This window comes from Myxocyprinus asiaticus, chromosome 49 (assembly GCF_019703515.2).
Source record: "Myxocyprinus asiaticus isolate MX2 ecotype Aquarium Trade chromosome 49, UBuf_Myxa_2, whole genome shotgun sequence".
Classification (NCBI taxonomy): domain Eukaryota; kingdom Metazoa; phylum Chordata; class Actinopteri; order Cypriniformes; family Catostomidae; genus Myxocyprinus; species Myxocyprinus asiaticus.
The window spans coordinates 13,482,920-13,510,476 of record NC_059392.1 but is presented as its reverse complement, the minus strand read 5'-3'; the positions used below and the strand labels follow the sequence as shown (position 1 = coordinate 13,510,476).

General features: G+C 39.2%; 1 protein-coding gene across 6 annotated transcripts in view; it reads left to right on the top strand.

The window, feature by feature from the left end:
* Window positions 1-23,646, top strand: part of LOC127438472 (calmodulin-regulated spectrin-associated protein 2-like) — a 92,820-nt gene extending 69,174 nt beyond the window's left edge. For 2 of the 6 annotated variants that reach the window (XM_051694090.1, XM_051694088.1), the window contains 12 exons: window positions 92-231; window positions 6,979-7,069; window positions 7,160-7,256; window positions 7,392-7,429; window positions 7,543-7,612; window positions 7,970-10,004; window positions 11,228-11,364; window positions 11,461-11,681; window positions 14,223-14,295; window positions 16,099-16,214; window positions 17,687-17,805; window positions 21,446-23,646. In XM_051694090.1, coding sequence (XP_051550050.1) covers window positions 92-231; window positions 6,979-7,069; window positions 7,160-7,256; window positions 7,392-7,429; window positions 7,543-7,612; window positions 7,970-10,004; window positions 11,228-11,364; window positions 11,461-11,681; window positions 14,223-14,295; window positions 16,099-16,214; window positions 17,687-17,805; window positions 21,446-21,751 — 3,443 coding nt within the window. In that variant the 3' untranslated portion in view covers window positions 21,752-23,646. Of the gene's footprint in view, window positions 1-91; window positions 232-6,978; window positions 7,070-7,159; window positions 7,257-7,391; window positions 7,430-7,542; window positions 7,613-7,969; window positions 10,005-11,227; window positions 11,365-11,460; window positions 11,682-14,198; window positions 14,296-16,095; window positions 16,215-17,686; window positions 17,806-21,445 lie in introns of all 6 variants that reach the window. The other 4 variants (XM_051694089.1, XM_051694085.1, XM_051694087.1 and 1 more) reach the window with 3 other exon arrangements.
* The last annotated feature ends 3,911 nt before the right edge of the window (window positions 23,647-27,557 follow it).

Genomic DNA, 27,557 nt, shown 5'->3' with positions numbered 1-27,557 from the left:
CCTTACAGAATCTTTTAAAAAGGCTAGTTTAGCTGCCTCAGTGCTTAGTAGGCTGATTAGTGTAGAACTTTGAATCTTCTCTGATTTACAGACATTTGCTTGAAGGAGACCATGTCACTTGCAGACAGTTTGTACAACCTGCAGCTCATCCAGGACTTTTGCAAGGAGCACTTGAACCGCTGTTGCCACTTCAGTCTGGAGGACATGCTCTACGCTCATTCTTCCATCAAAGTAAGCCTTCGTAAACAACTTAGCTTTGGTTGTTTGTTTGGTTGTTTGGTTGAAGAACCTTTTTAAGTTCCATGAAGAAAAAAAATTATTCTCTAGTTCTTCAGAAAACCATGTACTAGTGCTTTAACCCTAAAGAACCCTGGTGGACTTTGCCGCTCCTCAGTAGAACCAATACTGATCTGAAAAACCTACAATGTAACATCAAGTCTCAAAAGAACCAAAAAGACAACGTAGAAACCTATACAGTGAAAATGGTTCTTGTTAAATAAAGTTTTTTTGCTGAATGTGTTATAGAGAACCATTGAAGAAGGTTTAATTTTAAGCCCCGAAATATACTTTATGCGAGTATGTAAACGCAAACACTTACACAAGCTCTATGTCACGCGATTGCAATTTGTAACGCAACACAAGTACATGTTGCATTTTCAGCATGTAGGTACTTGTGTTACGTTATGAATTTCAATCCAACATACATACGCTGTATAGAACCGTTGAAGAACATTTATTTTTAAGGACCGAAATTTCATTGAGATTATGTAAGTAGAAGCATTTGCGTTGACATACTCACATAGTGTAGTATATTTTGGGCCTTAAAAATAAGTGTTCTTCCACGGTTCTTTACAGAGTTGTTGCATTGCAAAGTATGTTGATTGCCACTCATAAAGCTTGAAATATATGCTACGTGAGTATTTGAAAGCAAACACTTCACTTGCACAAGCTCGATGTCAGGTGTATCAGATCCCAATTTGTAAGGCAACACAAGTACACATTGCATTTTCAGCTTGTAGTAGGAAAACAAGCTAAAAATCCAACGTTTACTTGTGATGCTATGAATTGCAATCCGACACACTTTGCAATGCAACAACGCTGTAAAAACTATTGACGAACATTTAATTTTAAAGCCCTACATATTTACGCTATGTGAGTATGTGAACGCAAACGCTTCTACTTACACAATCTCAATGTCATGTGTTGTTGTGTTGCGAAGTGTCAGATCACATCTCGTATTGCAACGTGTCTTCGCAATGCAACAACGCTGTAAAGAACGTTTGAAAAATGCTTCTTTTAAATTCCCGAAATATACGCTTACACAATCTCAATGTCACGCCTTGTTGCGTTGTGAACTGTGTCAGATCACAATTGGGAAGGCAACACAAGTACACATTGCATTTTCAGCGATGTCGCAAGGGTGCTATAGCATAACCTCTCTTTCTCTACAGTCAGTTTTCTCTTTCAGCTCAACTACTGTACTATCATGATGGAACAATAGTTTGAAGATAATCATGGTGAGCAAGTTAGATCTTATAAACATGTTTACATGTATAATGTAGAGTTAAATGTTACTACCATTTATTACGATCAGTGCCTTCAAATTTCATATTATGAACTGGATTCCCTCTCTGAATATATTATCAATGAATCTGTCATATTAATATATGATGTTTGGGTGGTATGCTGTTATTTTGAGCTCTTTTTTTCCACACTGGTGCAAGTGCCGTCCATGGGAGCTGGCTTTATTCTTGTTAGCCAAAATCATGTGGTGTGCTTTCAAACATATACACTGATCAGCCACAACATTAAAACCACCTGCCTAATATTGTATAGGTCTCCCTCGTGCCACCAAAACAGCGCCAACCCACATCTCAGAATAGCATTCTGAGATTCTATTCTTCTCACCACACTTGTATAGAGCAGTTATCTGAGTTACCGTAGAGTTTGTCAGTTTGAAACAGTCTGGCCATTCTCTGTTGACCTCTCTTATCAACATGGCATTCCCGTACACAGAACTGCCACTCAATGGATGTTTTTTGTTTTTGTCACCATTCTGAGTAAATTCTAGAGACTGTTGTGTGTGAAAATCCCAGGAGATCAGCAGTTACAGAAATACTCAAACCAGCCCATCTGGCACCAACAGTCATCCATGCAATTATCTATTCTACCAATCGTGTGGCAGCAGTGCAGTGCATAAAATCATGCAGATATGGGTCAGGAGCTTCAGTTAATGTTCACATCAACCATCAGAATGGAGAAAAAATTTGATCTTAGTGATTTGGAGCGTGGCATGATTGTTGGTGCTAGATGGGCTGGTTTGAGTATTTCTGTAACTGCTGATCTCCTGGGATTTTCACACACAACAGTCTCTAGAATTTACTCAGAATGGTGACAAAAACAAAAAACATCCAGCGAGCAACAGTTTTGTGGAGGGAAATGCCTTGTTGATGAGAGAGGTCAACAGAGAATTGCCAGAGAGGTTCAAACTGACAAACTCTACGGTAACTCAGATAAACGCTCTGTACAATTGTGGTGAGAAAAATAGAATCTCAGAATGCTATTCTGAGATGAGGGTTGGCACTGTTTTGGCAGTATGAGGGGGACCTACACAATATTAGGCAGGTGGTTTTAATGTTGTGGCTGATCGTTGTATATATTCAGCTCTAGAAAAAAATTAAGAGACCACTGCAAAATTATCAGTTTCTCTGGATTTACTATTTATAGGTACAGTATGTGTTTGAGTAAAATGAACATTTTGTTTTATTCTATAACGTACTGACAACATTCTTCCAAATTCCAAATAAAAATATTGTCATTTAGAGCATTTATTTGCAGAAAATAAAAACTGGTCAAAATAACAAAAAAGATGCCGTGTTTTCAGACCTCGAACAATGCAAAGAAAACAAGTTTATATTAATTTTTAAACAACACAGTACTAATGTTTTAACTTGGGAAGACTTCAGAAATCATTATTTGGTGGAATAATCCTGATATCCACAGCTTTCATGCATCTTGACATGCTCTATACCAGTCTTTCACGTCGCTGTTGGGTGACTTTATGCCACTCATGGTGCAAAAATTCAAGCAGCTCAGCTTTGTTTGATGGCTTGTGGCCATCCATCTTCATTTTGATCACATTCCAGAGGTTTTCAATGGGGTTCAGGTCTGGAGATTGGGCTGGCCATGACAGGGTCTTGATCCGGTGGTGCTCCATCCACACCTTGATTGACCTGACTGTGTGGCATGGAGCATTGTCCTCCTGGAAAAAACATTCCTTAGAGTTGGGGAACATTGTCAGAGCAGAAGAAAGCATGTTTTCTTCCAGGATAATCTTGTTTGTGGCTTGATTCATGCGTCCTTCATAAACACGAATCTGCCCAATTCCAGCCTTGCTGAAGCACCCCCAGATCATCACCGATCCTCCACCTGGTCGTCTGATGGTTAGACGGAGACCTGTAGAGGCTTTCAAGCCACAGTGTCTCGCACCCACTGTGAAATTTGGTGGAGGATCAGTGATGATCTGGGGGTGCCTCAGCAAGGCTGGAATCAGGCAGATTCATCTTTGTGAAAGACGCATGAATCAAGCCATGTACAAGGTTATCTTGGAAGAAAACTTGCTTCCTTCTGCTCTGACAATGTTCCCCAACTCGGAGGATTAGTTTTTCCAGCAGAACAATGCTCCATGCCACACAGTCAGATCAATCAAGGTGTGGATGGAGGACCACCGGATCAAGACCCTGTCATGGCCAGCCCAATCTCCAGACCTGAACCCCATTTGAAAACCTCTGGAATGTGATCAAAATGAAGATGAATGGCCACAAGCCATAATACAAAGCCGAGCTGCTTGAATTTTTGCGCCATGAGTGGCATAAAGTCACCCAACAGCGATGTGAAAGACTGGTAAAGAGCATGCCAAGACACATGAAAGCTGTGGAAATCAGGATTATTACACCAAATAATGATTTCTGAACTCTTCCTGAGTTAAAACATTAGTATTGTGTTGTTTAAAAATGAATATGTACTTGTTTTCTTTGCATTATTCGAGGTCTGAAAACACAGCATCTTTTTTGTTATTTTGACCATTATTTTGTTATTTTCTGCAAATAAATGCTCTAAATGACAATATTTTTATTTGGGAGAAATGTTGTCAGTACTTTATAGAATAAAACAAACACTTTCATTTTACTCAAACACATACCTATAAATGGTCAATCCAGAGAAACTGATAATTTTGCAGTGGTCTCTTAATTTTCCCCACAGCTGTATATATATGTACAGTTGTGCTCAAAAGTTTGCATACCCTGGGAGAATTGGTAATATATGTACCATTTTTAAAGAAAACATTAGTGAGCAGGCAAAACACATTTCTTTTATTTCTTATGGGATTCATATTCAGCTGTAGGTTATAACAGAATGGCACAATCATAAAACAAAACATGGCAACAAAGAAAAAAATGAAATGACCCCTGTTCAAAAGTCCTCATACCCTTAGTTCTTAATACTGTGTATTGCCCCCTTTAGCATCAATGACAGTGTGCAGTCTTTTGTAACAGTTGTCTATGAGGCCCCAAATTCTTGCAGGTGGTATAGCTGCTCATTCGTCTTGGCAAAATGCCTCCAGGTCATGCAGCTCATTTTTGTTCAAGTATCATCGTATTGTGCTCCTTGAAACAACCACACCGACTTTTTCCAGAGCAGCCTGTATTTCTCCAGAGGTTACCTGTGGGTTTTTCTTTGTATCCCGAACAATTCTTCTGGCAGCTGTGGCTGAAATCTTTCTTGGTCTACCTGACCTTGGCTTAGTATCAAGAGATCCCCGAATTTTCCACTTCTTAATAAGTGATTGAACAGTACTGACTGGCATTTTCAAGGCTTTGGATATCTTTTTATATCCTTTTCCATTTTTATAAAGTTCCATTACCTTGTTACGCAGGTCTTTTGACAGTCCTATTCTGCTCCCCATGGCTCAAAAACTAGCCTGCTCAGTGTATCCACGTGAGAGCAAAAAAAACTCATTGACTATTTATACAAAGACACTAATTGCAATTTAAAAAGCCACAGGTGTGGCAAATTAACCTTTAATTGCCATTTAAACCTGTGTGTGTCACCTTGTGTCTGTAACAAGGCCAAACATTAAAGGGTATGTAAACTTTTGATCAGGGCCATTTGGGTGATTTCTGTTATCATTATGATTTAAAAAGTGATGATAAATGGCTTCATATGATCACTATCCTTAAATAAAAGACAATTTTTTTGCATGATCAGTCATATTTTCAAAATCAGTGCCAAAATTTCACAACTTCTTCCAGGGTATGCAAACTTTTGAGCACAACTGTATATACATATACATATATATAAACTGGTTATTCCTGTGTACATACTATATTTGCTCCAGCTTGTTTAATCAAGTTTCCTACCCCAATTTCCTAAATCTGCCTGCAACTGATTAGGCATTACAAGCATGTGGTTTCTCTTCTATTCTGCTATTCTTTTCTGTTGTAATTCACGCCCTGCAGCATCCAAGCCTTGACTGTTGTGCTTTGCGTTAACTGAACAGCCCATGAGAGTATCATCTCAGAAACAGTCAACACAACACTCAGTGTTTGGCAACCAGACTGCAGATATGCTCACAGCATTTATTAAACTACAGTAGGAAACATTAAATGACAGTTTGATACCTCATCAGTGCTGTTCACAAAGAAAGCTTCCTCCAATTAACGCACTTTGTTTCCACAAAGGATAAACACTTACTTAGTGCAGGGGTCCATCAGCTAGACCAACACAAAGCCAGCATAAACCAGCCTGGTTCAGCATGCTTGTCTAATCTGGTCTTTTCAGCAAGAAAGGTCATTAGGCTACAACAGCCCTCTGGGTAATTAATGTTATTATGATATTAGACCCGGCATGTTATATTAAAATTCAAAAAAGCAATTTTATGGTCCCCTAAAACTACTATTAAAGGCTTATAATATTTGAAATATGTTCACACCTTTTGTATAAGTAGGTAGCCTGACAGATGGGGAGAAAGCACATGTGCCAAACACCATCTGGGCACAGACTGTCAACCACTCCACAAAAATTATCAACAAAGGGCCCCTTTATTTATTTCTTCAGTCATTGGTAATAGTTATGTTAAATAGGATTTCATTGCATTGTTTCTCAGAGAAAAGGCGAATTTGTCCATAAAGTTAAATGCTGAGGTAATGTCTTCTGGAAGTGCCCTCTGTTAATTGTTTGTGTTGCCCTGTGCCTTTAAACTGCTGAATACAATTTCTGCTGAGTGAGAATAGTGTATATCAGAGGCATTTTTCATTATGTCAGGTGGCCTCTGCAGATTTACAGTCATGAATGCTGTTGTCCTGGCATAATGTAAAAGTTGTTGGGAAAAGAACAAAAAATAAATTGTGTGTGTGTGTTAATTAGATCAAGCAAAAAAGCTATATTTGTCATAATTGTATTATATGTTATCAAACAAATAAATGTGAAGGAAAAGAGCACTATGTTTCTAGGTGGAGCCTATTGATTAATGAGATTTTGAGGACTGCAGAGACACTTTGTTGGAAATAAAGAATGTTGCACAGATCAATTTTAAATAAGCACAGAAATGACTTTAAACAAATGTCAAAAAATTATAATAACAATGTATTCATTCACTCACCCTCATTCCAAACCTGTGTGACTTTCTTATGTGGAACACAAAAGGAGATGTTAGGCAGAATATCAGTCTCAGTCACCATTTACATTAATTTTTTGGAAGAAAAATAAGATGCAATGAAAGTGAATGGTGACTGAGGCTGACAGTCCCAAACATTCAGCTAAACATCTTTTTGTGGTCCACGGAAGAAAGAACGTTATAAGGATTTGGAACAACAAGTGGATAAGTAGATGCTGACTTTACATTGTTAGGTAAAGTATCCCTTTAAGAAATATATATGAAATAAGTTTACATGTTCTCTTTTTCTTTTTCATTTACAGAATAACTACCTTGTGTTAATGGCTGAGCTCTTTTGGTGGTTTGAGGTTGTAAAGCCACCTTTCGTTCAACCTCAAGTGTTGAACACTGAAGGTAAACAACCCTTAAAACAGAACCTTTTGCCAGAAAAATTACCCAATGTTCTTTACATTAGTATAATGACACATTTGTCCTGATTTTTAGAAACAGCCCCCTCACTCAAACATCTGCCATCTGTGCCCATCTCAAAAGTCACAAAGAGGAGTTTCATTGAAAGACCTCTGAGTCCAGACAGACCAAGGTATCAGAGATCTTCTTTGTTTTGAAACTTCCCCATTCCTACTTGATTTATTCTGAACATCTGTAGCTGTTGAAATTGTACAGTATCAATAGTTATTATATATCCTGTTCCTTATTTTCATGTTATATTTTCAAGTCTCCCTCTCCGACCTCAACCACAGACTTCAGGCTCAGGTAAACAGGCAAAATATTGCTTTTGTTTTCAATGTAAACAAAATATAAAAGTATCAAATTGAAGTACGTCCAGTACAGCTACTGTATATAAGTTTTATATGTGGGCTTTTCAGGTGAGATCAAGCGATCAACTTCAATGTCATTTGTGGAGAGCTTCATGGGTACTTGGCCCAAAGAGAAGAGGTAAGTTCATCTCATTGATAAGACTTGAAACCATATAGTTCGAAACTACATGCTATTGGATCTAGGTTTGCAATTTTTTAGAAATATCCTTGATCGACAATTGTAAACGTTAATGAGTGAAAATCAATTAATAATGATTTTAAAATTAATTTTCATTCATTAACACTAAAGATTGTCAATTAAAGATATTTCTGAAAATTAATTAATAACTTCTCGCTTGACAAACACTATAGTTTTGCTTTATATTTTCCCCTTTTAATTACTATTCTTGATCGATTAAATTATCATCGGCATATACTCGATCGATTTATCATTAACAACCCTAATTGGATCCTATGCTTTGTGACTTTTCCACAGGTCTGCTTCTCAGGGAGTGTCCTTTGAAATCCCATTTGATAAAGAGAGCACTAGCCAAACACCTCCATCAACGTGCAAAGGGATGACCAGGTCTGCCAGCACTGAAGGATTTGGTTTCAAGGTGGCCCATGGGACCAGAGGCATCAAGAGAAATCTGTCCTTTCAGCCAGTTAATGGCAAGAACATGGGCATTGAGGAAGAGGGCAGTCCTGAGAATCTGATTGGACAGCATAATGGCCGTCTCATTGGCTCAGGGCCACCTAGCATTGAAGAGGCCCTTGAGATCATCCACAACTCAGAGAAGAAGTCACAGAGCCCCAGGGCTCATACGGCCAGTGAGGGCTTCTTCCTTCACCTCCAGAGCAAAGGAGAGTTAAACCCCAAAGTCAAGGACTGTGATCTAGACTCCTTTTCAGAGTCATCTAAAGGGGATGCTAGCAAATCCACCACAGAAGTCGATACCGGAATCCATGTACGGACAGAGGACATTCAGGAGACTCTGGACGAGGACTCATCCCTTAGGGATTGTACTGTAAGCATGGAGCTTGACACAGATCAAGACTATGAGGCAAGAACATGCCATAGTCAGGGCTCCACTAGCCCATGTCCCAGCATCAGTGGTAAGTCCCCTGCTGGAAGTACCCCAACCCCTGCTCTAACACCAGGGGTTAAGATGACCAGCTTCGCAGAACAGAAGTTTCGTAAACTTAATCCAAACCTGGAGGCCAAAGGTGCCAGCTCCCAGGGCACAGCTTCAGATGTTTCGGATCTCTGCATTCCACACTCAGTCTCCTGGGCTCCTTCGCCTGAAGTTAGCCCTGCACACCAACCATCCAAGGATCCCGCACAAGCAATGGCTGCTGAAATGGTCGAGTTGCGCATGAGACTTGAGGAGAAACGTCGAGCCATTGAGGCCCAGAAGAAGAAAGTGGAGGCAGCCTTTACCCGGCACCGCCAAAAGATGGGACGCAGTGCTTTCCTCACAGTGGTCAAGAGGAAAGGAGATGGCACCTCGCCATCTCAAGAAGACACTCCCAGTTCAGAAGAAAGCAAGATGCCTGCAGAGACACCCCATCCTGTAAAGTTGCCACTAAAGTCCACGGGTGAGGATGGCACCTCCGAGGCGGACTTGATGGAGTACACTCGCTCCATTGAGAAGCTCAATGCTTCCCTGAGCTTCTTGCAGGGTGAGATGCAGCGTTTGGCCCAGCAACAGGAGCTAATCATGCAGATGCGAGAGCAACAGGCTCGGATAGTGTCACCATCTCAGTCTTCGCCACAAAAACAGGCACGAGAGCTAAGAGGGAGTGGAGCTCGCTCATCTGGGTCTCCGTCACCTGCAGATTCTCCTCGAGCTACGCACCATTCCCCTACAAACCTTAAGAGGAAGTCTGCTTCTTTCCATTCCAAGACCCCAAGGACAACCAGACCCAGTGATCTAAAGATCACTCCCTTCAACCGAGTCTTGACTGTTCCTCAGTCCGTGGACAGCATACCACGCCTCCGAAGGTTCTCACCATCTCAGTCTGTATCATACTCCTTTTCTTACTTGGGAAATGAGAAGAAACAACAATTAGGAGTGGAAACCACAGACAAGGACCTTGAACAAGGCCTTGAGTCATTGTCTATTGAATGTTCTTCTGAACAAGCCTCACCAACCAAAGAAACCCAACAGGCAGTTACAGAGGATGTTGACTTTAATGCCAGTGACTATGAAGTTAAAGTAGAAGAAAGCAAGAAGGAGAATGAACAAAATGAGGAACGGGAAGGACAGAAGAAGACAACAGAAGAGATCAAGCCTGCAGTGGTATCTAGTGTGTTGGAAGTATTATTACAGCCTAAAACTGATATGGTCATTGTTACTCCCACCGAGAAGCCAGTTGACATTAACCAACAGAACAACAAAAATTTAATTGAGGTTCCACTGTCTGTCCTCAAGCCCCTGGATGGCCAGGCATTAGACGTGGAAGAAGAGGATACATCAGGGGAAAATCAGGATGATGAGCAGAAAATGTGCTGTGGATTCTTCTTTAAGGTATTATCCACCAGTACCAGAGTTATTATGGTTTTGAAAATTTACTAGTTTTTATTTCATTTTGGTTTTCAGTTTCAGTTTAGTTTAAGTAAGTTTTAATATTGCATAAACAGTTTTTATTTCAGTTGTATTTTTTGAAATTGGCTATTTTTAGTCAACCAAAGCCATATCTATTGACCAAAATATCATGACTTGGGGATGGGCAGTAAATGGGCTTACATATGACTCAGGGTGTCTACGCACTGCTCAATGCCAGCATCAAGCAGCGTTAATCTCCACATGAAAAGCGCTGCCGAGAACATCTTGTTTTGATTTAGCATTGGCATTGCCCACATAATGATACAACATCTGAATTGTCTGGTAATCATTGGCTGACGCTTCAATGGGGTCAAAGTTTAAAATGTTTGAACTTGAAATGCCGTGCTAGAACACTTGAAGAAGTGCAACGCAATCCCAGTGGCAACGCTGATGCTTCACTCAATAGAACTCAATGTATGCACAACGCTGCTGCGAGTGATGTGATAGCCCCATTAGTCACCACATAGCAACCACACAGAACACCCTAGCAACATGCTTAACAACACTCAGAGGACCTAAGAAACCATATATAACGGCACACTGGCAACCACCCAGAACACCTTAGCACTGTGGTGGCGAGTTTTGCGAGGGCAAGCACCACTCACATTGTCTTGAGAATGTGAAAATCTAGTTATTTTAGCTATTAAGCATCATAGAAAGAACCCAAAACAGAGTATTATCTCCGGATAATGTTACTGGATGACCATAAACACTATCTATAATATTCATCATAATCTATAACATTATTCTGAACAATAGAGTGGATTAATGAGGTTAGCTTGGGACAGATCACTGTTGCTGGATCTGTACTTTATGCCATGCAGCTGTTTGATCTAGGACAGAAAACTGGGACATATAAATAATTTAGTTTATAATGTAAGTATTCTGCAAGCTGTCTGAGTTGTGTAGTGGTCATATCTGGTTCATGCAGACTGGTCGGGTCAACATCAGTATGTATATGCTGCCTTCAGATTCCTATGGATGCCTTCATAACTTATATCTGTCTTATATTTGAATGCTTATTCACTATTTTTTGAAGCTACTAGATAATTCATGACATTCCGTTTGTTTTCATTGATTTCTTTCATTGTCATTTTGTTAGATTTGTTAGATTGTCATTTCTGATTATGTGTTTATGTTGTCAGGATGATATGAAGGAAGAGGACAGCATGGCCGTGAAGCGGGCAGCACTTCTGGAAAAAAGACTGAGACGTGAGCGAGAGAGCCAGCAGAGGAAACAGCAGCTAGAGGCTGAACTTGAGCAAAAGAAAGAGGAAGCCAGGTAACACCCATCACAGCTATCCTTATACATAAACTCCTTCACCTCATTTTAAATGGCTAAAGTGTCAGCCATTTAAAAATCGGACTCCTGCAATAGGTTGAAAGCCGAGGAAGACCGCATGAAGAAGGAAGAAGATAAAGCGCGACGAGAATTTATCAAACAGGAGTACCTAAGGAGAAAACAGCTGAAGCTCATGGAGGACATGGACACTCTGGTCAAACCGCGACCTGCTGGGGCCAAGCAGAGGAAACCACGTCCCAAATCCATCCACAGAGATGTGATGGAGTCACCCAAGACTCCTGTTAGGGCCATGGCAGGTAAAGGGCGAGCGCCCCCACTGGCACAGCCCAGTACTGCATGCTTTGTGCTACTCTCAGCCTTCTCCTGTCCAGCTCACTGCATTCCTCTGTATTTCTTTCTAACAAGCACGATGACGACTGTTTCACACTTACAGCGTTTCTACTGCATGACGGATCTGCGAGTGTATATACAGAAAATGAAGTCGTTTTTACTAGTGATAGATCAATATATCAACCAGGCCGATTATTAATTACCCATTGACAAATCTTTTGGTTGATTTTGGAACTGGCACAAGGGAAAGATAACACCTCTTTTATCAGCCAAGCAAACACTGTTATAGACCAAAACCGATAATTGCAATATGGTCAAATATCGGTAAACAAATTCTGCTTTCAAGCATTTTTTGTTTTTCAAGTTTAAGCAAATGCATACAATATTGTATAAAATAAATGTTCGTTTCGCCTTAGAAATTTTTGTACATTTGATTTGCTGTTGTTAAATTATATTATGTATATCAGCATTTATATCGGCCATCCTATGCTCAAGATATCGGTATCGGCATCGACCTTTGTAAAAACCATCGGTCGACCACTAGTTTTTACCAGCCATAAATGATAAAATAATTAATTGTTTCAGGAGTTAGCCATGAAGACATATTACAAACTTGTTTGTCATGACATCTATATTACAGAAGGAGGAGGATTAGCACATTTACATCCAAATGGTAATTAATTTATAGAGAACAGAATCAAAACCTTAAGTTGCAGAATATAAACTGTTTAATTCTTCTGAATTCAGTCAGATATACAGAATTGAAACTGTCTGTGTGTTTAGCTTGCATTAAGTCTGAAGCAGATGCCTTTCTTCAAAACACTCCAGTAATATATGTTGCTTCAAAAGGCCTATATTGCTAAAAGGTTTATAGTGCATTTTCAACATGATTTCTGCTGAGTTCGGGGTTATGGCACCACAAAAATAGGCTCAGCACGGAATAGGTTTACACACTCATTGGGAATGCTGTAACCTGTTAATATGAACATCAAAATGAACACGCCGCACAGATGCTGTATGTGTGAAATAGGCCTAACATTAGAAGACAACTTTAAAGCTAATGCAATATCAAGAATTTCTGCAAAATCCCTTCCTGAGTAACTCTTTGCCTGCTCATTACAGATAATCTTTAGTTCAGGGTTTCTACCACAGTCATTGAAAACCTAAAATATCTGGGAATATTTAAGCTGTGATTTCCAGGCTAGAAAACCCAGTAAATTATTAAAATCCTAAAAAAGTAATGGAAATATTTGTAATTAATATAATTTTTTTTACGAGTTGCTCAGCTCTAAAATATTTCAGAAATTGCTTATTTAAATTTAGAAATTGCTTTTTTGTGAGTTCAATCACTATAAAATTCCTTATCCAGTAATAATATGGAAAAGTTGTGACCAAGAGGTGTGGGAACCCTGCTAGATTCGCTTGTTTCTAAATATATTTTCTAACCAATTTACAATTATTTTTTCTACTTAATCTAACACATTAGTTAAGCAATTTTAACCAATCTATCTAAATTCTTTTACATTTCTTTCAGGTCGTGTTTGATAATTAATTTAGTCACAACATAAAGATAGATATTATATATTATTTAAAGGGATAGTTCACCTAAAAATGAAAATTCTTTCATCATTTACTCACCCTCATGTCATCCCAGATGTGTATGACTTTCTTTCTTCTGCTAAACACAAACTGAGATTTTAAGAAGAATATCTCAGCTCCGAAGGTCCAAACAATGCAAGTGAATGGTGACCAAAACTTTGAAAGTCCAAAAATCACATAAAGGCAGCAAAAAAAGTAATCCATATGACTCCAGTGGTTTAATCTATGTCTTCAGAAGTGATATGATAAGTGTGGGTGAGAAACAGATCAATATTTAAGTCCTTTTTCCCGATATTTTCTCCTACCTACCAAGTAGGTGGTGATATGCACAAAGAATGCGGATTGCCAAAAACAAAAGTTGAATGTGAAGGTGTAAGTGGAGTTTGATAGAAAAAAGGACTTAAATATTGATATTTTTCTCGCCTACATTTATCATATTGCTACTGAAGATATGGATTTAACCACTGGAGTCTTATGGATTACTTCTATGCTGCCTTTATGTGCTTTTTGAGCTTCAAAGTTTTGGCCAAAGTCACCATTCACTTGCATTGTATGGACCTACAGAGCTGAGATATTCTTCTGAAAATCTTCATATGTATTCAGCAGAAGAAAGAAAGTCATACACATCAGGGATAGCATGAGGGTGAGTAAATGATGAGAGAATTTTCATTTTTGGGTGAACTGTTCCTTTTACAAGTTACAGCATTTTGTTACAGTCAGACTGTATACTATATACATTCATTTTTCACAGTTTCTAAGACAGCAGTATAAATGCAGTGAACTGTATTGTTACTGTATATGAGGGTATCACAAAGTTCAGCACATGGGCTTATTGTTGTCTTTTGTAACTGTGGGTTCTGTGTCGTCTTTGCATTTACACCCAGGTTCACGACCTCGTGTTTTTTCAGTGTCCAGCCTGTCTCTGGCCTCTCTTAACCTTGGAGATAATGACAGTGTCAACTCGGAGAAAAAAACACCCAGGTAAGCTGCACTTCAAGCAGGACAAGGAATACGTATTCTTTTTGGGGGGGATTTTTTCCCTTTTTCTCCCAATTTGGAATGCCCAATTCCCAATGCGCTCTAAGTCCTCGTGGTCACATAGTGATTCGCCTCAATCCGGGTGTCGGAGGACGAATCCTAGTTGCCTCCGCGTCTGAGACAGTCAACCCGCGCATCTTATCACATGGCTTGTGGAGCGCGTTGCCACGGAGACATAGCGCGTGTGGAGGCTTCACGCCATCCACTGCGGCAACCACGCTCAATTCACCATGCGCCCCACCGAGAACAAACCACATTATAGCGATCACGAGGAGGTTACTCCATGTGACTCTACCCTCCCTAGCAACCGGGCCAATTTGGTTGCTTAGGAGACCTGGCTGGAGTCACTCAGCACGCCCTGGAGATTCGAACTAGCGAACTCCAGGGGTGGTAGTCAGTGTATTTTACCACTGAGCTACCCAGCCCCCCCCGAATACATGTTCTTTTATTTATTTAGAAAAAAACAAGAAGCAAACATTAGGGATTCTGCTTCCTAAGGCTGTCAGTTTAACATGTTCATTTAGTGATTAATTATTTTAAAAGGTGTGGTAAAAAATACGCAATGAATAAGGGATGCGCACAAGTATCGATTAATCAAATAATTACTAATTCAGCTTTAAATATTTGACTAGTAAAAGCACTACTCGAATATTGCAATTTGGTTTTCCTTTGTGCCTTTGCCTTCCGTGGGTAACATTGAAACTGCAGAATCCTCACCTAAATCTTGCAGTCCAAAAACAAAAAAAGGCAATTCTGTCATTATTTAACCTCCTGAGACCTGAGTGTGAGTACTGTGAGGATCCTCCATTTCCCTTTTTGATTAGTAACTAGAAGCACTTAATAAGCAAGCAAAAAAAATTTTTAAATAATAATTCTAGAGCAAATCGTTTTCCTAAAAATGTATGTCCACATATGTGGACAGCGGGACTAAGCAGTGAAATTTTAAATAATACCAAGCTATAGAAAGTAAGATTTTTTTCATCAAATTGTTTATGTTTCCAGGAGTATTGGTTATTTATGTTTTTGAGACGTTACAGACATTACATCAGAAATTAGCATAATTAATTCTGATTCAAAATAATGGCCAGCATCATCCAATCAATGCCAACCATGTTAAAATAAAATTATACATTATAAATTCTAAATCTAAGTACTGGTTACAATTGTCCCATGTCTGCCAAACATGTTGAGTGGTCCAAACATCATCTGCAGCCTGAAACTGAACTTTAAATAGGAAGTTTGTATTGAATGCACTTGGATGCATAGAGAGCTATAGGATGCTCCCTTGCTCCCTATTTAGTGAATGATTTAACCTCCAGTGTGCTGTCTGTCTGCACTCAGAACAGTTCGAAATGCACCTTATTTTCATCCTAACTCCATATAAAGCCTCTGGAAAAAAATGTTCAGCTTTTGTATGAACCCATTGATTCTCAGTGTGAAAATACACAGTGAATATAGGAATGCATTTACTAATGTTAATGAATAGAACCCTAATGCACAGTGATAACAAAATAAAATATAAGAACATTTATATTCAAATGAAGCAAAATGATACAAAGATTTATTTAATGATGAAAGTTGAAAAATATTTTTCCATTTAATACTGGTAACAATGAAACTTTAAAAGTAAGTTAGTGATTTAGTTCACTCACAAAGACCTCACTGCCTGATTTTGCATGAAATCAGTTGAGATATGATTGCACTGGCCCTGTCAGAGTTTGATGGCTGAGTGTCTAATCCCAGTAGGCCCGACTCAGCAGATGGTTGCCTGTCCCCCACTCGCTCCAGTAGCCGTAATGGAGAGAAGGACTGGGACAATGGTTCCACCACATCCTCGCTGACATCAAACACTGAATACACAGGTAAGTTACTATTTTACTGGATTTCACGCCTCCAGCTTTACCAGTCCGCAAAAGGAATAGTAGTTCTGAGCAACTTTCATCAGCCCGAGTAATTCACGCCTCAGTATCAGTACACAACAATACCAAATTACAGATTAAAGGGATAGTTCAGCCAAAAATGACTATTGTCTCATCATTTACTCACCCTCATGCCATTCCAGATGTGTATGACTTTCTTTCTTCTGCTGAACACAAACAAAGATTTTTAGAAGAATATCTCAGCTCTGTAGGTCCAAACAATGCAAGTGAATGGTGACCAGAACTTTGAAGGAAGCATTAAAGTAATCTTTAAGATTCCAGTGGTTTAATCCATATCTTTTTTACTATAATTTCTCCTCCATGCCCAGTAGGTGGCAATATGCACAGAGAATGTGACTCTCCAAAAACAAAAGAAGAAGAATGTGAAAGTGAAAGTGGGGATTGATCATGAAAAAGGACTTAAATATTGATCTGTTTCTCACCCACACCTATCATATCGCTTCTAAAGATATGGATTAAAATACTGGAGACATATGGATTACTTTTATGCTGCCTTTATGTGATTTTTGGACCTTCACATTTTTGGTCACCACTCGCATTGTATGGAGCCACTGAGCTGAAATATTCTAAAAATCTTTGTTTGTGTTCAAAAGAAGAAAGAAAGTCATACACATCTGGGATGGCATGAGGGTGAGAAAATGATGAGAGAATTTTAATTTTTGGGTGAACTATTCCTTTAACTGGCAAGACTTTGTAAAGCAATGAATGAACATGTGTTTATGCACTGGTGTGAACTGACCCTTCGCTAAGCCCCGCCTTAAAAGTGCTTATGACCAATCCTGTCTTAGCAACTGTTGCCCTGCCGCCATTACTCTAACACGCGTTTGCTACTTTCCAATGACAGCCTATGGAAGTAATGTGTGTTTGAATATTTTTAGGAAGGATTTTATAAAAAATAATCCAAAAAATGAAAAGAACGTTGTTGCCGGGTCATTTGTAATAGTTACACGAGTTACCCAGAGAGGATACATGCTGTGTTTTTCTTTTTTTCTTTCTTACTTTTTTTTTTTTTTTTTAATCTTTAAATAAATCTGGAGAAGAGCATATGGATTACACTGTGTCAGTCCTCATTCCCAAATGAACATATAACATCAGCAACGACACCTACAATTGCTCCAAGGTAAAGCTTTTCAGAGTGAGCAAAGGCAACCAAGGGGGGCAGAGTTTAGCAAAGGGTCAATTGCTCAGCCTGGTGAATATTCCTCAAATCTATTATTTGTATGAGGGCTCCCTCTGGCAGACTGGTAGGGGAACTGCTATAACACTACAGAAACAATATACAGGCATGCTTTGTGTCTAATCTAATCCAGTAAACGTATTAAATGCGATATGATTTGCAGCCCATGAATCCATTTATATTTCTATGACATTTATCCTCCATTGTTTGGCTACAGGTCCTAAATTATACAAGGAGCCCAGCGCAAAGTCCAATAAGCATATCATTCAGAATGCTCTGGCCCACTGCTGTTTAGCTGGCAAAGTCAATGAGGGACAGAAAAACAAGATCTTAGAGGTAAGCACCTCTGTTTGTAACATTCATTTCATATTCACTACATTTACAAACTTAGTATCTAAACTTTTTGAAATATACTGTATTTTATGCAGTATTTCACATACTAAAGCCTGTGTATTTAGCACCCAAAGTCTTCTATGATATAAGTCTTCTTTATAATAATTATATATATATATATATATATATATATAAACCTCATGCAAATTATATTGTAACAATTATATTTTAAACATTTTATTTACACAATGTATAGAATACAATCGTTTATGTTTCTCATAAATCAGTTTTAATTAATAAATCACAGGAAATAAAATGTGCCTTTTATCCGATTAATCAATCAATCAAAGAAATAATCAAAAATGAATCGATTAAAAATAATTGTTAGTTGCAGCCCTAGATAACAGTAACTAATTACTTTGTAATCAGATTCCACACAACACTGATTATATATGTATTATATATTAAGATTAGAGCTGTCAAAATGAACTTGTTAACGCATGCGATTAATTTAAAGTGAATGGGTTAACTTTTCTTAATCATGATTAACACATTTATCGTTAATTAAGCATAAACCGGGGGCCTGGGTAGCTCAGTGGTAAAGACACTGTCTACCAACCCTGGAGTTCGCTAGTTTGCTAGTTCGAATCCCAGGGCGTGCTGAGTGACTCCAGCCAGATCTCCTAAGCAACCAAATTGACCCGGTTGTTAGGGAGGGTAGAGTCACATGGGGTAACCTCCTCGTGGTCTCTATAATGTGGTTCGTTCTAGGTGGGGCGCGTGGTGAGTTGAGCATGGATGCTGCGGTGAAGCCTCCACACGTGCTATGTCTCTGTGGCGACGCGCTCAACAAGCCATGTGATATGCTCCGGTTGACGGTCTCAGACATGGAGGCAGCTGGGATTCGTCCTCCGCCACCCGGATTGAGGCGAATCACTACGCGACCACAAGGACTTAAAAGCACATTGGGATTTGGGCATTCCAAATAAATAAAATAAACCAGCAAAAACACTGGTGGGACTAGGGAGGAACCTTTGCAATGTGTCCACGCATAGTCATTACACTGATACACACACCACAAACACACACAGCAGTGATGGGAAAGGACCTCTTAATGCTTTTTACAGTATATGTACAAAACAAGCCCATGTTGGGCCTCATGTATTCAGATAGAAGACAAAGGCAGGCCTAACACAGTCGTAAAACCTAACTCAGGCCCCCACATAAATCATAAATCTTACTGATAGAAACCGCGCCAAAATCAAACAAAGGGAGTCCAAAACAGATACAAATCCCATGAAGCCTTGCTGACTAAAGGATTGAACTCTCAACTCCTATTGGATGAGGCACACGACAGAACGCACCTCAACCATGACATCATCAGGAGTAGAAATACCTCTGAAATGCTTCCGGGATTTGCTTCCAGCAACTTTGCTCGCCGTGTGTAGACGCAGCTCATCGCTGCTCTCAGGTGCAGCCTCGTGGCACAAGGAAGTAACGTCTGACTTGAAACTGTGGCCATACAATCTCCATCTCGCTGGACGAGTTGAGATTACTTTGTGTTCCACCGAACACTCTAACGGATCCGAAGGAGACCGCCGAGCAATCCACATCTTCATCCGTTTGCCTGCAGAAGTGAAGAGAGAAAAGATTTCTCTTCCCTCTTCAATCAAGTCGACGTTGCTGATTTCTCCGCCAGCCCGCCGAGAATCAGCAGCCGTACCGCCCGCCGACATAGCGAGGAAATTGCCTCCCGTCATCACCCAAGCCTAGAGGAACCGAGTCTGAGTTAAAGGACGGATGAACACACATTCTGCATCCTCATGCGATTCAAGTAAGAGGTTTACGTCTGGGCAGAGATAGAATATTATAGTGTGTTATTCTTGTGTATCAATGTTATTGCTTGTACAGTTTACGGACCGCCATGTCCGCTCATTATTAATACTCAGGGTATTAATTATCACAAATTTGATTTGCTGTATTGTAGTCCAACCACATTGAGCTGTTGTGCATTTCCGCCATCGCGGGTGAGACCAGCAAACTGAGTTTATCCATTAAAGAATCAAAGACCGCAGGACGGTTTACAAGCCATCCACCGCGTCTCTGAGTGATAAACTAACAGCTGCTTTCTCTCCCATGATCGCGAAATCGGCTTTGGGGCCTTCACTTAATTCTCTCTCTCTCTCTCGTACTAACTACACACACACACACACACACGCGACCCCTCACAAACATTCTGGCACACATTTAGCTAGTAGATAGCTTCGTGATACAGCTCAGCTTTGTCCCTAAGCTACCATTGACTGGTTTCTCTCCGCCCACATTCGCGGCCATATTCCCTGGCCAGAAGTCTCGCGTGACATACTCTCCATGAGAGTCACGTCCGCCATATTGTGCGCGTCCCTCCTTACACACACACACACACTCACACACACACCTTATGTGTTATAGGATTATTTTAGTTTCCATATCTAATCATATCACTGTTTAGTTTGTAGTTGTAAGTCGGAAGTTTGTTGACTGCATTGTATTAATTATTAATTGATATTACTGCATAAATAAACTTTGTTATATTACAAAGAGAAGTGTTTTGGTTTGTTTTGCATACACCTGTGTCATGCTGACGGGATGTCAGTGCTCTGATTCAAGCCTTCATTCATTGTTTTTTTTTCCCGAAAATCGATATTCTTCGGATGTCGATTTTCCTAAGAAAACAATCTAATATTGAGACTGTTATACTATCTGGTTATTAGTCCCTGATTCTAATCAATGTTCTATTGATTTTAATAATTAATATTTATCTTTGATAATTATTAATTATTGCTAATAACCAAACTTGCTCCTAAACGTAGCGCACTACATTTACTGGAGCCCCATATGAGGTTTTAATGAGTTAGATTAAATTAATTAATTTAAATATTAATTAATAACTAAAGAAATAATTATTAATTATTTCTGATAGTAACACTGATCTAAACAACCAGTAAAGCCCTACACCCAGATGGGATTTGTGACAGAAAGCAAGTACTTTGCAGCCTCTGTAAGGTGCAATTTAATTACCACAGAAGCATGTCAAGTCTCAACTATCACCAAAATGAAGAATGAGATGTTTTTGTCTGCAAACGCTTTTCATGTGGAGTTCAAAGCGGCACTTGGTGCTGGGTTTGACGCCCTGACGCAAATCATGAATGCATCTTAAGGATTGCTGTAGTAAAGTGGATAGACACAGTCTGCCGGCTCATTAACATTGTGCAGGATGAGAGTTCAAGAGATTTAATGCCCATTGCAATGAATATGCAACCTATGGGGAGACTAGTTATTTCAATTAGTCAAACTCCCACTTAGACATTGGGAAACATTTAATGTTACTTGAATTGGTGATATTTTAGTGCATTTCTATCTTTATACTGTGTAAGGCTTTGTGTGGAAAATGTTAATAAAGCATTATATTGTTACATATTGTTTTGCTTTCTTTCCTAAAAAGCAAATAAATGCATTTAAACAAGAAGAATAAATAGAATCAAATTCCAGCACTTTCTAAACCTGCGATTAATGGCAATTAAAAATGTTAATCGAATGAGAGCACTAAGTAAGATATAAGCAAACCATATTTTATTGAAAAATCTGACTTTGTCTTCTTAAGGAAATGGAGAAATCAGGGGCCAACAACTTTCTGATCCTGTTCCGGGATTCCGGCTGCCAGTTCCGCTCTGTTTACACGCACTGCCCAGACTCGGAGGAGATCAACAAGTTGGCCGGCATCGGCCCTAAAACCATCTCACGCAAGATGATCGATGGTCTCTACAAGTACAACTCAGACCGCAAGCAGTTCAGCCAAATCCCGGCCAAAACCATGTCGGCGAGCGTGGATGCCATCACGATCCACAGCCACCTGTGGCAGACCAAAAAGCCAGGGACGCCCAAGAAAGTAGTGGCCGTAAAGTCCTAGTGTTTCCCATCGGATGTACACATTCTGAATGCACTTCTTTGTACATATTTTCCATCAACACTCGTTAATAGTTTGTTTCCGCTCAGTCAAGACACAGAAGTTTTTAAAAATTATGCACAACTGGAATGTAAAACTTTATGGGGTGGCAGATGGATCTCACTTATGTGGCATCCAAAACTGCGTGATTCGAGTTGTTTTATTGAACATTTTCGTTCGTAATTTTTACTTACCAAAAACAGAACATAATGAAACATTGTCATGGATGTCCTGTTATTATAATTAGGTACACTGAAGCACTGAATGTTTTTAGTTTCTACAGAAATCTCGCACATATGTTGACGTGTGGCCTTATGTTGCTTTTATGTTATTTAATCCTGTTTTTATTTGTTGTTTTTTTACGACTGTCCTGATGTGATTGTACAGCTGCTTATTGAAAGTTTCTCACATGAATAGCTTGTGATTGTAATGGTTTAATAATACCGTAACTTTAAGGGAATTCACTTGGCAAGCTATGTCATATCTAATATAATGTGTAGTGAGTAATTGTTTGCGGACATAGCCCACTTTTGTTGGGTTTTAACACTCTGGAACTCTAATGGCATTGATTCACAGCAGGATTGTGAATTTATTTGATTTCGTGTTTTATTAAATGTTGGGTTTGTTTGACCGACTCAAGGAAATGTTCTATATTCTGCATCATTATCTATTTAAACCATTATATTTATCTTTCGTAACAGGTCTTGGACAAGACCAGGGATTAGAAAACCAAACTGTTCAGTTATTAGTTTAAGATTGTTGGTGCGAAAAAGAAAAATCAGGCTAATAAGTATTTGATTATGCTGGACTGAATAGTTTCAGTGACATTTCCATGTCAGCTTCATGGATGATGGAGATAAATAGCATTATGTGCTGGTGGCCACTTCCATTTTTTTTATTGTTTACTTGAATCATAACCATTTTCAAAATACTTTTGTACTGTTATCAGGGCCATAGCAATGTATTCAGGGCCCCCTAAATGTTTATTGCTCTGGGCCCCTTCCTTATTAGAAAATATAGTTTAGAATTTGAATTGGGGCCCCCCTGGACCTGTGGGCCCCTAGAATTGTTAATGCCTTTCACCCCACTAGCTACGGCCCTAACTGTTATGGATGCTTGTGGTGATGTCAAAAGTATTTTCCACTGTTGTCCTGGGTCACACAGAAGTATTATAAAGCAGTTTGCCAACTTATATATTTTATCTGACTGTTGGAGCCAATTCTGACTGAGGGCTAAACCCTTTGATTGGTAAATTATTTTACATAATGAAAAAAAAAAAATTCCTTCAGGAACATCACATTTTGTGGCATTTAAAGAAGACTGATGTGATGAATCATAATCTGTTTGCATTCCCCATTAATTGTCTTAAGGCAGAATGTGGCTGTATACGGGTAACGAAAACAACTGCCTTCCTTTCGTGCTCATTTAAAGCCCTTTATTCTTTAGGTTTCTATTGTGATTATTAAAATTCCCTTTTTCTGGTGCTTGCCACTCAAAACATAAACACACACCTGCTCTCCCATAAATAATGTTTGGAATGGAAAAATATGCACAGTCTTGCAATACACAGTAGCTTATTAGGAAAAAAGGCATCTTTCAGGTTACATCCATAAGAACGGTACTACTGTAATCAGTCTGTCATATCCGAGTTATTTAGCCATTTCAGGTGAACAAAGGGGTTTTTAACTGTAAATGAGCACGATAGAAAATTGTACAGTGTGTGTACTCTGATTTCTCCAGCACGTCTCTCTTAGTCTCTACTTTCTTTTCTTTCTTTTCTTCTCAGATGCTGTGCTGTCATATTGTCAAAGTAACATGTTAGATTTCAATTGCATTTAATAAAGTTTTGCATGGCCTCATTCTGCATCCTGCTGATAACTGCACAACACTTAAAGGTTCACTGAGTAATTGTTTTTCCTCATGTAACCATTTTTACTTCTAAAGAAATATATAGTAATTTTAAAATATATGTACAAAATCATGACCACTCGTGTGAGATGAAGAGTTCATTCATATCAGTAACCTTATAAAAGCTCTTTTATTCTACATGGGGCAGGGGCACCTCATGGGGCAGCCATGTTCGAATCACATGACCAGCTGAATACTACTCGCTTAATCTCAATAACTGCCCTGTTATTGGACACTTTCATTCATGGATTAAATGAATCCTGGTTTACTGCTCATAGTAAATTTCTACAATGGCATCTGTAACTGAAAACTACTGTGTTTGAATGATGCAGCATCCATGCCACTAGGTGTCAGTGTAAGACAATGTAAGCCACTTTAACATCCTTCAGATAATTACTGAGTGCAACTTTAACACACATCTTCGATTTAAAGCTGAATGTGTAAATATCAATTATATAAACAGCTTTCACTGCAGAAGGCACTTGAGTGAAGCAGCATTAAAACAACAGAGTGAATGGGCACTTAAGGTTATTTGAGTAGATTTTATTATTTTTGTAGACTAAAAAAAATAAAAATGGCATGACATGTTCCTGGAAAATGTCTCTACGCGAACGATCGTACAGATGAAGGTAAAGTTGCACCAGCTCGCTAATAACTGCCCGCTGGTGTGTTTATGTTGAATGATCCTGACTGACTGAACGCCATGCTGGTTTCATGATGATTTTTTACTCCCTACAATGGTTAAGGGTTGGGGGTTGACTTTAGGGAGAGGGACCAATCAGGTAGCGGGGAGTAAGAATCTGGCAGGGATTTCAGCACAACACCGGCCTCAAAGTAGGTGGAGCTCCAGGCCACACCTACCGATGACATGGACCAATGCCAGTAAGAAGGTGTTTAGCAGCCGGTAAGAAGTTTTACTAAAAGTTTGCCCAGACAAGCTGTTACGAACAAGTATACCAGAGCCTTAAACGTCTCAAAGACATCTGCTGAATGTCTTATTGACATCTGGAAGGAAACGTCTTATAGACGTATTGCAGATGAGCAAACAACCTAAAAGATACGTCTTCCTGATGTAAACAACACATCAAATACACGTCTGCTTGATGTACGTGTACTATCAGGGAACTAATCGTGGAGCCGAAACTGTATGGCCTAGAGACATGAAACTTGGTAGAATGGTAGTAGTACTATTGCTCGCTATTCTGCTTCAAGAACTTGTCCCAATCGGCCATTTGGGGTTGCTTCAGTGAACAAAACAAGAAAATTATCCATTTTGGTACTGGATGTCAGACTCGAGTGACTGATTTTTGGCTCAAGGCAAACAAAATGTATCTCCGATTTTAGCCTTTCTGGAATTTACACGAGACTGTGCTGTTGAATTAGACATGCCCCCTTGAGGGTTGTCAAACACAACAGCACCAAAATAGCGCCGTCAACTGACTTATGAATCTTAATATATCGTTAAACAACGGCCTGCAGTCGTATTTTTGTTATTGGTTTACGCAGTCTAGTGCTGTCAGAGACAGTGAGATATCTTATGACACTTATTTCAGTGATATCTTTCTGGGAGTAGGAACATCTGCAAACCATTCCAGAAAAAAAAAAAAAATTGCTTACAGCACTTACAATATATTAACTATAGATTCAACGTTGCGACGGTATGCCAAAACATAAGAAGTAGGTGTGGCCACTTTTGTTTAAATGGTTATAATTCTTAAACGGAATGAGATATTTTAACCAAATTTAGGCCAATATGAGTCATACTGAGGAAAATAAATAAAATTTCTTCCAATTTGGAATGCCCAATTTCCACTACTTAGTAGTAGTTACTCACCTCAGGAGGACAAGTCTCAGTTGCCTCCGCTTCTGAGACCGTCAATTCGCGCATCTTATCACGTGGCTCGATGTGCATGACACCGCAGAGACTTAACATGTGGAGGCTCACGCTACTCTCGGCGATTCACGCACAACTTACCACGCGCCCCATTGAGAGCGAGAACCACTAATCATGACCATGAGGAGGTTACCCCATGTGACTTTACCCTCCCAATTTGGTTGCTTAGGAGACCTGGCTGGAGTCACTCAGCATGCCCTGGACTTGAACTCGTGACTCCAGGGGTGGTAGTCAGCATCAGTACTCGCTGAGCTACGCAGGCCCCCATACTGAGGAAACATTAAAAAATTGTGCACTTTGTCCACTTTGTGGCACTATCCCAATGACAAACCTAAAAATAGCTCTAACTATGGGACCCTTGGTCTGATCAACTTCAAATTTTGTCTTTTTCCAAGGTGCCATCAAGGTCTATGAGGACAGCAGCATATCTTGAAAAACATGGCCACCATCAACCAATCAAATTTCAGTAGCTATTAAACAAGGTTGACAAATGCAGATCAGAACAAAGCTCCGTGGGCCTATTTGACTCATGGCCCCAGAGGTCTGTTCAAAATTTGAAAAAAAAAAAAGCAACACCGGGAGGCGCTATCACATTTAACGTGCGGGTAAATGGTTGTATATTCTGTTTTACACAGACACACATTATTAATATCATATGATAGAGAACAACTTTGCTTTTAGAACAATGGATGTCAAACAAATCATTTGTTAAATATTCAAGATGAAAAAAAAAACTACTTTTGCAAATTAGTCCTGGCTTTTTCATTTGACGTCTACAAAACCTGTACAGGAAGAATCTTTGATAGCCTAAATCAATAATTATTAGGGATGCACCAATACCATTTTCTCTCTCAATCCTGAAATCTCAGTATCTACCGATACCAGTCCTGATCTGATACCAGTGTTTTTTTAAAAAGTTTACACCATGTGGAACGGATTAATATTTTTCTGTCTTTTTGGAGCTTAACATTATCGACCATGACTAACTCACAGTATTAGATTTGGATCGGGCTTGGACCGATCCCCGATCTGGTTAAAAACTATTTATCAGAGTCGATTCAGATCCAGGTATCAGATCAGTGCCTCTCTGCTGTAATAATAAAAAAATATAATAAAAAAAGTTGAACTTTGTATTTGTCATGGCTATAAAAGGTTAATAAAAATGGGTGTAGTCCAGTTTATCCAAAAGCCTATAGAACACCTAAAGTAAACATTCGATTTTCATCATTTTTTGCAAATTTGACATGATTCTGAAGAATCATGCATCAGGGCCTAGTGAGGGATGAGGACTTAAATGCAGGTTAACAGAAAACAAGCAGTTTATTTATATCAAGAGCAGCAAATAAAACAGTCTGCAAGGGCTGAGGACGCTCACAGACCAGGGACCAGGAGGAAACTTTCAGAGGCAGGTAAGGAAGGCTGATGTACTGCACAGCCAACAGGCAGGTTGAGAGGGTAGACCAGGCAGTGGTGTAAACACCCAGGGGCCAGGGACCAGTGGCAGTTCTGGCTTACTTGGCGCCCTAGGCGAGATCCGACGTGGTGTCCCCCTTAACTTCCCAGAACTATGCTTTATTAACACAAAATATATAAAAGTTTAGTTCACCCAAAAATGAAAATTCTGTCATCAATTAATCACCTTCATGCCATCCCAGATGTGTATGACATTCTTTCTTCTGCTGAACACAAATTAAATAATTTTTAGTAGAATATCTCAGCTTTGTAGATCCATACAATGCAAGTAAATGTTGGTTAGAACTTTGAAGCTACAAAAATCACATAAAGGCAGCATAAAAGTAGTCCATAAGACTCCAGTGGTTAAATCCATGTCTTCAGAAGCAATATAATAGGTGTGGGTGAGAAACAGTTCAATATTAAGTCCTTTTTTCACGATCAATCCCCACTTTCACTTTCACATTCTTCTTTTGTTTTTGCCATTTCGCATGCTTCGTGAATATCACCACTTAA